The 12,169-nt window shown below is 49.8% G+C and overlaps 1 protein-coding gene across 1 annotated transcript in view; it reads right to left on the reverse strand.

Annotated features, from left to right (window-relative positions):
- The window catches only part of LOC147109013 (coiled-coil domain-containing protein 170-like), a 399,974-nt gene that overhangs the window by 360,051 nt on the left and 27,754 nt on the right, over positions 1-12,169 (reverse strand). Inside the window, exon 4 of the mRNA XM_086004187.1 lies at positions 6,749-6,880. Within this exon, the coding sequence (XP_085860313.1) occupies positions 6,749-6,880 (132 nt within the window). The remainder of the gene's footprint in view (positions 1-6,748; positions 6,881-12,169) is intronic.

A 12,169-nucleotide genomic window follows, 5' to 3' on the forward strand; every position in this document is an offset into this window, starting at 1 on the left:
GGGCGGAGCTCGTCCCGCTGCGCGCTCGGGGAGGGTCCGCGTACTGGCACTTTAACAACCTGCTGCTGGAGGACGCGCGGTTCCGGGATTCGTTTCGGCGGTTCTGGGCCGACTGGAGAAGGAAGCAAGGGGGCTTCCCCTCCTTGAGGCTGTGGTGGGACGTGGGCAAGGCTCACGTGCGTCTCTTCTGTCAGGAGTATGCGAAGGGGTCGACCAAGAGGCGGGAGGCCCGGGTCGGGCGGTTGGAGAAGGAGGTGCTCGACCTGGAGTCCCGTCTCGGTCAAGTCGTCGGGGACTCGGCCCTGCGGAAGGTGTACGAAGAGAAGAAGGGCGCGCTGAAGGACCTGCAGCTCGTCGGGTCCCGAGGCGCGTACGTGAGGTCGCGGATCCAGCTCCTGCGGGACCTGGACCGCGGCTCCCCCTTCTTCTACTCGCTGGAAAAAAGACGAGGGGTCTGTAAGCAGCTCTTGGGGCTGCTGGCCGACGACGGATCTCTGGTCTCGGATCCGGAGGGAATCAGCGCGGAGACCCGCGCCTACTACGGGGCTCTGTTCTCTCCGGATCCGTCCAGCGAGGATGCGCGCAGAGTTTTGTGGGAGGACCTGCCGAAGGTCAGTCCGGAGGGCGCCGAAAAACTGGACGCTCCGCTAAGCCTGGCGGAGCTGACCGGCGCCCTCCGCCAGCTCTCTAGGGGAAAGTCCCCGGGGCTGGACGGGCTGACCGTGGAGTTCCACAGGGCATTCTGGGACGTCTTGGGGGGCGACTACGCGCGGGTCCTGGGGGAAAGTTTGGCGACCGGGGAGATGCCCCTCTCTTGGCGCAGGGCGGTCATTGTCCTGCTGCCTAAGAGGGGCGATCTCCGCCTCCTCAAGAACTGGCGCCCGGTCTCCCTCCTTAGCACGGACTATAAAATCTTTGCCAGGGCTATGTCTGCTCGCCTTGGCACCGTGCTGGCCCACATGATCCACCCCGACCAGTCCTACACGGTCCCGGGCCGGACCATCCACGACAACATCCATCTGGTCCGGGACCTGGTCCACCACTCCCAGAGGGCTGGTCTGTCGGTCGCCTTCCTCTCCCTGGATCAGGAGAAGGCGTTCGACAGGGTGGATCACGAGTATCTTTTCGGGACTCTGCGCGCATTCGGGTTCGGGACGCATTTCGTCGCCCGGATCCGACTTCTGTACGCCGCCGCAGAGTGTCTGATTAAAGTTAACGGGTCCTTGACGGCGCCCCTTCGCTTCGGGAGGGGGGTGCGTCAGGGATGCCCCATGTCCGGTCAGTTATACGCCATTTGCGTGGAGCCATTCCTGCGCCTCTTGCGGAAGAGGTTGATGGGACTGGCTCTGCAAGGGCCGGGCGTGGAGGTGGTCCTCTCGGCTTACGCCGATGACGTGCTCCTCACGGTCACGGATCCCGCTGACTTGCGGAGGATGCGGGAATGCCAGCAGATTTACTCGGACGCATCCTCCGCCAAGATCAACTGGGAGAAATGTTCCGGACTCCTGGTGGGTCAGTGGCGGGTGGACTCCCTGCCGGAGGAGTTCAGGCCTTTCGCCTGGAGCACCACGCACCTCCTCTATTTGGGAGTCTACCTTAGCCCTGCCGAGGACGCCTGGCCGGCAAACTGGCAGGAGCTGGAGGCCAAAGTCACCGCTCACCTAGGACGCTGGACAGGACTGCTCCGAGTGTTGTCCTACAGGGGTCGAGCGCTGGTCATAAACCAGCTGGTGGCTGCCATGTTGTGGTACCGGTTGGTCACTTTGATCCCTCCCCCTGCGTTTGTCGCCAAGATACAGAAGAAGCTCATCGACTTCTTCTGGGACAAAAGGAAGCACTGGGTCTCTGCTGCGGTTCTGTGTCTCCCGCTTAGGGAGGGCGGTCAGGCGCTGGTGTGCCTTCGCACCCAGGCGGCGACTTTCCGTCTTCAGACGCTGCAGAGATACCTGTACGTAGAGAATCCTCCGAGATGGTGTGCGCTGGCGACGTTTTTCTTCCGCCAGCTGCACGGCCTCAATTACGACACACAGCTCCTGTTTGTGAAAGTGGGCTGCAGGCGTGCCGGCCTGCAGGAGCTGTCTGTCTTCTACCAGGAACTACTATGGGTTTGGAACTGTGTCGCTTCCAGGCGGAGCTCTCCCCCGTCAGGAGCGGCGGCTCTCCTTCGGGAGCCGCTGCTCAGGAATCCGCACCTCCGTGAATGTGGGTTCGGGCGGCTGGCGGAGGGCGGGCCTGTGGCTGGCGGTGTGACCAGAGTCGGGGACCTGCTCGATGTCGGAGGAGCGGGCTGGATGGCGCCGGAGGAGCTGGCGTGGCGCCTGTCCTGGGCCAATGTCCGGCTCGCGGCCGAAGCCATCGAGTCGGTGAAAGTGGCACTGGGCCCCGATTCCACTAGGTGTATCGAGGCGGCTCAAGCACGTGGGGCGATCCCGTCCGAGCTTACCCCCGTACGGACGGAATTCCTTATTGAGCCGTCTCGAGGAAATACCCTCCGTGCCTTTTCATTCCGCGCGGAGGGGTTTCCTGTACGGGCTGCTCCTGCACACTCTCCACTTTGCCATCTTCGTCTGCCGTCCAGACACGCCTTGGCATGGCGTCTTGCCGACTGGCGGTGGCGGAGGTCCCCAATGGAGGGCTCTCTACGCAGGAGTCCTCCCTTGTTCCATCGGGGACTTGGCCTGGAGGGTGTTGCACGGAGCGGTCCCGTGCAATAAGGTTTTAAGTAGGTTCACGGACTCCCAGGCCGCCTGTGTTTTTTGCGGCCTGGAGGAGTCCGTTTTCCACGTTTATATGGAGTGTGAGAGGTTGCAGCCCCTCTTTCACTACTTAAAGGGGCTGCTCCTCGATTTTTGGTTGCACTTCAGTCCCACGCTCTTGATCTACGGTCACCCGGTGCGGAGGGGAGCGGGTAGGCTGGAGGACCTCCTTGTGGGCCTGCTCCTGGGCCTGGCTAAAAGAGCAATCAATTGGTCCAGGCAGCGGGCGATCGAGGGGGTCATCCAGCCGGATTGCCTGCCTCTCTTCCACGGCCATGTTCGCGGCCGGGTAGCCCTGGAGATGGAGCACGCGGTGTCCGCTGGTACGCTTGAGTATTTCCGCGACCGTTGGGCGCCGCGGGGGCTGGAGTGCATCGTCAATTTGGAACACCAAATTTTAATTTGATTTATTAAGGTTTAGTTGAACTTTTGTTTATTTACAGTTGATCTGGTTTAAATTTTAAATTTTGGTTCAAATAAAAAGAGGACCTCCAACCAGTAAAGACCTGTTTTATTGTTACTCATTAGTCTGTGTCTTAATTAACTAAATAATTCACAGACTTAACACTGGCGACGAGTCAGGTTCTTACCCTGCGGCAGTTATTCCACGGCGGTTGAAGAGAGGTTTCAAACCACACCACCCCACTGGAAGCGACAGGCATTAGGACCCTGAAGCCTCCATCAGCTTGTGAACCGGAGTAGAAGACAGGGCTGGGGAAGACAGGTACAGGGCGATAGCGATCGGCAGATAAGGGCCGGGCCGCTTTGAAGTGAGGGGCGCAGCCGGGCCATCGATCGCAACCACCGATAAGGGCCGCACTCGGGGGCTGAAGGGAGACGGCGTCGGGGGACGGGTGAAGACCGCCAAGCGCGGGAAAACCGCCATTTTGTGGGCGGAGGACGACGGCAAGAGCGGGAAGCCGCCATCTTTAATAACAAGTAAAGAAAATAAAATCTGAGAAATTGCAAATCTACAATGCCTAAACACGGGAATATTAGCACCTTTGATAGTGACCTCGAAGATTGGGCCATATATGTTGAAAGAGTAAAAAATTATTGTAAGGCCAATAAAATTCGTGACCAAGATAAAGCTCTAACATTATTAAATTTAATGGGTGCGAAGACATACGGGCAATTGAAACACCTGTTATCACCAGATGAACCGGCGGATAAGACGTTCGATGAGATTGTTACTGTCCTGAAAGATCATCTAAACCCCACGCCGCTGATGCTAGCGGAACGATTTAAATTTTACGACAGAAGGCAGCTACAGCATGAAAGCAATGCTGAATATTTGCTGGAATTGCGTAAATTAGCGAAATATTGCCAGTTTGGAACGGGACTGACAGATGCACTACGAGACAAATTTGTGTGTGGTTTATTTAAACAGGATACACAAAAGCGACTGCTCGAGGAGAATGAGCTGACGCTTGAGAAGGCGGTCACTATGGCAGCAGCACACGAAGCCGCAGCGAGAGGCACGGCAGTAATGCAGCTACGGTCACCGGAGCTCAGTGCACACAAATTGGGTGTGAGTTCTGGCAAATGTTATCGTTGTGGAAAGACAACGCATGATCAGAACCAGTGTTGGTTTAAAAACCAAGAATGTAGAATTTGTGGTAGGCTTGGACATATAGCTAGAGTATGCAGGTCAGGGAAGAAGACCAGCAACAAGAAGTCACCGCAAGGGAAATACGCAAAGGTACACAAGGTGGCCGAACAGGAGTCCAATTCAGACGCAAGCAGTATTGAACTGGCTAGCTTAAGGGTACTCAACGTTGGTAAGGGTGCAGACCTCCAGACAATTTGGGTTACTCTTCAGATAGAAGGAGTCCAAGTAAAAATGGAATTGGACACTGGATCGGCATTGTCGGTCATGAATAAGAAAGATTACAGAAGGTTATTCCAACATATTCCCCTACAGGATACGGAGATTATATTGACAACCTACACGGGGCAGAGAGTGTACCCCATCGGGACAATAAAGGTTGCAGTGGCCAACAAGGGCGAAGGAAGTCAAATAATGGACTTATATGTGCTACCGGACGGAGGTCCACCACTACTAGGCCGGGAGTGGTTTAGAAACATAAATATGGACTGGCATTCGCTAAAAGCCATAAAGAGTGAGAACTCGGTGCAGATAATCAGCCCAGACTCTAGAACTGATGATGGTAAGACCAACCCATGTGCAAAAGACAAAGTTTCAGCACAGAATTCCACTGAGCAACAACAACATAGTTTAACAGAGAATTCTGAGTCTGTCAAGTCTACTGATATGCACATTTTTGAGGGACACTGGGCTCGAACTCAACTCCATTTCAAACTACAACAGCAATTAGAACAAATGATTCGCCGTTTTGAGCAAGAGATGAATGAAATAAAAAAGTTCTTTGTTACAGAGTGGGAGAATCTGGAAAGGCAACAGAAGCAACTGATGGAGAAAATGGAGCAGGAGCACACCAACCATCTGCGCGAGGAGGCCGAACGAATCAAAGCTGATTCAGGTTCTGAAGGTGCGTGCCATAATCTGGTGTCAGAAGAGTTAACGGTCAGCCAACTCCTTCATATGCTGAGGGACAAGACTCTGAAATGGGAAAAACTTGAACACGAGCTGCGATCTTCAAAGGAAAAGGGTTCGGAGCTCTCAAAAGTCATTGAGATGGCTGATGTGACGACACAGACTGAAACGACTGCAACAGAGCAGCCATTGGATGCCAAAAGTACGCTGACTCACGTCAATGTAGAACAACAGACCGCTGAAACAGCTGCTCCGGTAGAGGGATTGCATAGTCCGATCAATCAATCTCCAAAGGAAGTTGAAGTATTAAAATCACAAATGAGGTCACTAGTAAACGACTTGCTGAAAGCCCAGAAAAAGCTGGAGGCAGAGGTACACATGAAGAAGTCTCTTCAGGAAAGATGCCTGGATTTGGAACAAGAGCTGGCTAACGTCCAGCTGGGTATGGAGGAAATAGACGACCCTCTCGCTGACCTGTCGGACGACTCCGAATATTACTATGTCCTGTCCTGCCCAACTTGTAACTTCGACTCCCACCATACAGAAATCATGGAGGAGCACCGAAAGTCTACGGAACATCGGGAGAAGGTGGCTCTACTACAAAAAAAGGAGGAAGAGAAGGAGGAACTGCGCATGCAGCTGGCAGCTGTGGCAGCTGACAATGGAGCCCAGAGAGTCTCCAAGAAACAGAAAAGGAAAAGTAAAAACAGAAGATGACCCATCTGAACCATTATCACCTCTACCAGATCACACACGTGGTCCCTCCGAACGGAGCCAAATCAGTTCGGAAGTTCAAGCTGTTAAATCCATGAAAGGACTATTGAATGAGTAACGTGAACCGACTACACCACAGAGATTGAATCTGTGAACTGTTTTCCGCAGAGACTGAATCTGTGATATGTTACGTTAAACATGAAGTTATATATGTATATATGTTATTACGTTATGTTAAATGGGGGGGATGACTATAAAGCTAAGAAGGGAGGAGTGTTGTGTATGTAACCTGTTCCACCTTAAGAGAGCTTAAGCCTGTTCCACCTTAAGAGATGTACTACTTTCTCAGGCTGCTGTAGACGTAATACCGGGGGTGAACACACCGGTATATAAGCACTGTGCAGTAATCTTGTATTCAGTATAGTCCCTACCTCCAACCAGTAAAGACCTGTTTTATTGTTACTCATTAGTCTGTGTCTTAATTAACTAAATAATTCACAGACTTAACACTTAGGCTGTGACCCCTGGTTCTGGACTCCCCGGCCATCGGGAACATCCTTCCTGCATCTAGTCTGTATAGTTCTGACAGTGACAATGGATGTTCCCCAGCATTGCTGTTCTTCACCTTGATTACGTGTAGAATTCAGTAAGAAAATATAATAAAACATAGTTTATCTTCATCGAAAGTGCACCAGAATTAAACCATTCACAGTAACACTGGAGACACAGAAAATGTGAAAGGACATAGAGTGTTTGGTACCTCGATCTCTGAACCCTCGTATTTCACCAGCAGTGCGGCATACTCGGAGCGCAGTGTATCCACTGGCAGGCCGTAGTGAGGCAACGGGTCCCTGGGGGGAGACGCGTCCACCGGAGGAGGGGCAAAGGTCACCTGTAGGAGATGGAGTCCTGGTTAGTCGCTGGTCATTCAGCTGCAGTGAGTCTGTAACTAGGTCAGCAAACTTCCACCCACGCTAAACATAAAAGAACATAAGAAATAGGAGCAGGAGTCGGCCATACGGCCCCGCGAGCCTGCTCCGCCATTCAATAAAATCATGGCTGATCTTCAGCCTCAACTCCACTTTCCCGCCCGATCTCCATATCCTTTGATTCCCTTAGAGTTCAAAAATCTATTGATCTCAGCCTTGAATATACTCAACGATTCATCATCCACAACCGTCTAGGGTAGAGAATTCCAAAGATTCACAACCCTCTGAGTGAAGAAATCCCTCCTTATCTCAGTCTCAAATGGGCGACCCCATATTCTGAGACTAGTTCTAGACTCTCCAGCCAGGGGAAACAACCTCTCAGCCTCTACCCTGTCAATTCCCCCCAGATTCTTGTATGTTTCAACAAGATCACCTCTCATTCTTCTAAACTCCAGAGAGTATAGGCCCAATCTACTCAATCTCTCCTCAGAGGGCAGCCCTCTCATCGCAGGAATGAAACGTTGTTGTACCACCTCCAAAGCAGTTAATCCCTCCTAAGATAAGGAGACAAAAGCTGTACCAAGCCCTGTACAACTGGAGCAAGACTTCCTTACTCTTATACTCCAACCCCTGTTCAATAAAGGCCAAATGCCAGTTGCCTTTCTTATTGCTTGCTGTACCTGCATGCTAACTCTCTGTGTTTCCCGTACGAGGACACCCAAATCTCCCTGAACACCCACGTTTAAAAGTTCCTCACCATTTAAAAAATTAAGGCCTTGCAATTGGAACATTTAGCGCCAACTGTTAAGGCTGGATTTGAAGAAAAATGGCAGCCACCTCGTTTCCGCCCATTTCCGGTACATAACGCGGCGGACCCCATAGTGGGCAGCCTGCCAACACAAGCCTTGAAAATTCTAATGATCACGAGCGAGACGTCAATCGGCGTTCAACTCCAAATTGACGCATACGGAGAAACTTTGGACGTCAGCACTGCTTTAACTGCCCGCCCCAAAGCACAGGACAGTCTAGAGGGAGCTTTCTCTGTATCTAACACGTGCTGTACCTGCTCTGGGAGTGTTTGATGGGACAGTGTAGAGGGAGCTTTACTCTGTATCTATCTCGTGCTGTACCTGCATTGGGAGTGTTTGATCAGACAGTGTAGAGCGAGCTTTACTCTGTATCTATCTCGTGCTGTACCTGCCCTGGGAATGTTTGATGGGACAGTGTAGAGGGAGCTTTACTCTGTATCTATCTCGTGCTGTACCTGCCATGGGAGTGTTTGATCGGACAGTGTAGAGGGAGCTTTACTCTGTATCTATCTCGTGCTGTACCTGCCCTGGGAGTGTTTGATGGGGACAGTGTAGAGGGAGCTTTACTCTGAATCTATCTCGTGCTGTACCTGCCATGGGAGTGTTTGGTCGGACAGTGTAGAGGGAGCTTTACTCTGTATCTAACCCGTGCTGTACCTGCCCTGGGAGTGTTTGATCGGACAGTGAAGAGGGGGCTTTACTCTGTATCTAACCCGTGCTGTACCTGCCCTGGGAGTGTTTGATGGGACAGTGTAGAGGGAGCTTTACTCTGTATCTAATCTGTGCTGTACCTGCCCTGGGAGTGTTTGATGGGACAGTGTAGAGGGAGCTTTACTCTGTATCTAACCAATGCTGTACCTGCCCTGGGAGTGTTTGATGGGGCAGTGTAGAGGGAGTTTACTCTGTATCTAACCCATGCTGTACCTGCCCTGGGAGTGTTTGATGGGACAGTGTAGAGCGAGCTTTACTCTGTATCTAACCCGTGCTGTACCTGCCCTGGGAGTGTTTGATAGGACAGTGTAGAGCGAGCTTTACTCTGTATCTAACCTGTGCTGTTCCTGCCCTGGGAGTGTTTGATGGGACAGTGTAGAGGAAGCTTTGCTCTGTATCTAACCCATGCTGTACCTGCCCTGGGAGTGTTTGATGGGACAGTGTAGAGGGAGATTTACTCTGTATCTAACCCGTGCTGTAACTGCCCTGGGAGTGTTTGATGGGACAGTGTAGAGGGAGACTTACTCTGTAACTAACCCGTGCTGTACCGCCGTGGGAGTGTTTGATGGGACAGTGTAGAGGGAGCTTTACTCTGTATCTAACCCGTGCTGTACCTGCCCTGGGAGTGTTTGATGGGACAGTGTAGAGAGAGCTTTGCTCTGTATCTAAACTGTGCTGTACCTGCCCTGGGAGTGTTTGAATGGGCAGTGCAGAGAGAGCATTAGTGCTGTAGCTGCCCTGGGAGTGTTTGATGGGACAGTGTAGAGGGAGACTTACTCTGTATCTAACCCGTGCTGTACCTGCGCTGGGAGTGTTTGGTGGGACAGTACAGAGGGAGCTTAACTCTGTATCTAACCCATGCTGTTCTTGCCCTGGGAGTGTTTGATGGGACAGTGTAAGAACATAAGAACATAAGAACATAAGAAATAGGAGCAGGAGTAGGCCAATCAGCCCCTCGAGCCTGCTCTGCCATTTAATAAGATCATGGCTGATCTGATCCTCACCGCCAATCTACTATCACAGAACCATCTCCTGAATCTAACAGAATTAGACACACGAAATAGGAGCAGGATCAGGCTACACGGCCCCTGGGCCCGCTCCGCTACCCACAGGGCCATGTCCGATCCGAACCTAAACTCATGCCCAAATTCCTGCCCACTCCCCATAACGCTTAATTCCCTTTACTTATAGGAACTGTCTATTTCTGTTTTAAATTTATGTAATGATGTAGCTTCTACAGCTTTTTGGGGCAGCATATTCCATGGACCTACCACCCTCTGAGTGAAATAGTTCCTCCTCATCTCAGTTTTGAAAGAGCAGCCCCTTATTCTAAGACTATGCCCCCTAGTTCTAGTTTCACCCATCATCGGGAACATCCTCCCCGCATCCACCCGATCCAACCCCTTCACAATCTTATATGTTTCAATAAGATCGCCTCTCATTCTTCTGAACTCCAATGAGTAGAGTCCCAATCTACTTAACCTCTCCTCATATGTCCATCCCCTCATCCCCGGGATTAACCGAGTGAACCTTCTTTGTACTGACTCGAGAGCAAGTATGGACACCAAAACTGTATGCAGTATTCCAGGTGCGGTCTCACCAATACCTTGTACAACTGAAGCAATACCTCCCTATTTTTATATTCTATCCCCCTGCAATGAAAGCCAACATTCCATTGGTCTTCTTAATCACTTGCTGCACCTGCATACTAACCTTTTGAGTTTCGTGCACCAGGACCCCCAGATCCCTTTGTACTTCAGTACTTTCCAGTTTCTTGCCATTAAGATAATAGCTTGCGCTACGATTTTTCCTGCCAAAGTGCATAACCTCACACTTTCCAGTATTGTATTCCATCTGCCAAATCTCTGCCCACTTACTTAGCCTGTCTATGTCCCCTTGCAGGTTTCTTATGTCCTCCTCACTCACTACTTTCCCTCCCATCTTAGTATCATCTGCAAACTTTGATATGTTACACTTGGTCCCCTCCTCCAAATCATTAATATAGATTGTAAAGAGTTGGGGAACCAGCACCGACCCCTGCGGAACACCACTAGTTACTGATTGCCAGTCTGAGAATGAACCATTTATCCCAACTCTCTGTCTTCTGTTAGATAGCCAATCCTCTATCCATGCCAGAATATTACCCCCAATCCCGTGATTTTTTATCTTAAGCAATAATCTTTTGTGTGGCACCTTGTCAAATGCCTTTTGGAAGTCTAAATACACTACGTCCACTGGTTCCCCTTTATCCACCCTATATGTTACTTCCTCAAAGAACTCCAGCAAATTTGTCAAACATGACTTTCCCTTAATAAAACCATGCTAACTTTGTCCTATTAAATGATGATTATCCAAATGTCCTGTTACTGTCTCCTTAATAATGGACTCCAAAATTTTACCTACCACAGATGTTAGGCTAACCGGTCTATAGTTTCCAGCCTTCTGTCTACTGCCCTTTTTAAATAAGGGTGTTACATTAGCAGTTTTCCAGTCTGCCGGGACCTTTGCTGAGTCCAGGGAGTTTTGGAAAATTATTACCAATGCATCCACAATCCCTACCGCCACTTCCCTCAAGACCCTAGGATGTAAGCCATCAGGTCCAGGTGATTTATCCGCCTTGAGTCCCATTATTTTACCGAGTACCACTTCCTTAGTGATTTTGATCGTGTTTAGCTCCTCTCCCCCTATAGCCCCCTGTTTGTCCAGTGTTGGGATATTCTTAGTGTCTTCTACTGTAAAGACTGATGTAAAATATTCATTCAGTGTTTTTGCCATCTCCATATTTCCCACCATTAATTTCCCGGTCTCATCCTCTAAGGGACCAACATTTACTTTAGCCACCCTTTTTCTTTTTATATAACTATAAAAACTCTTACTATCTGTTTTTATATTTTTTGCTAATTTACTTTCATAATCTATCTTCCCTTTCTTAATCAATCTTTTTGTCATTTTTTGCTGTCTTTTAAAGTTTTCCCAATCCTCTATCCTCCCACTAGATTTGGCTACCTTATATGCCCTTGTTTTTAGTCGAATACTATCCTTAATTTCTTTACTTAGCCACGGATGGCTGTCTTTTCTTTTACACCCTTTTCTTCTCAGTGGAATATATTTTTTTTGGAAGTTGTAAAATAACTCCTTAAATGTACACCGCTGATCATGTATCATCTTACCCTTTAATCTATTTTCCCAATCCACTCTGCTCAATTCCGCTCTCATACCTTCACAGTCTCCTTTATTCAAGCTTAGCATGCTTGTTTGAGATCCAACCTTCTCACCCTCTAATTGAATATAGAATTCAACCATGTTATGGTCACTCATTCCAAGGGGATCCTTTACTAGGACATTTTTAATTAATCCTGTCTCGTTACACAGGACCAGATCTAAGGTTGCTTGCCCCCTGGTCGGTTCAGTTACATACTGCTCAAGAAACCCATCCCTAATACACTCAATGAACTCATCCTCAAGGCAGCCCTGCCCAATTTGATTTGTCCAATTAATATGATAGTTAAAATCCCCCATAATTATAGATGTTCCCTTAGCCTCAACTATTTCCTGATTGATACTCCGTCCAACATAGTTGCAACTGTTCGGAGGACTATAGACTACGCCCACTAGTGTTTTTTTCCCCTTATTATTCCTTACCTCCACCCAAACTGTTTCATTATCCTGATCTTTTGACCCAATATCATTTCTCTGTATTACAGTGATTCCTTCCTTTATTAACATAGCCAC

This window comes from Somniosus microcephalus, chromosome 12 (genome assembly GCF_052327205.1).
Source record: "Somniosus microcephalus isolate GS21.2 chromosome 12, FLI_Smic_1.0, whole genome shotgun sequence".
NCBI classification, from domain to species: Eukaryota; Metazoa; Chordata; class Chondrichthyes; order Squaliformes; family Somniosidae; genus Somniosus; species Somniosus microcephalus.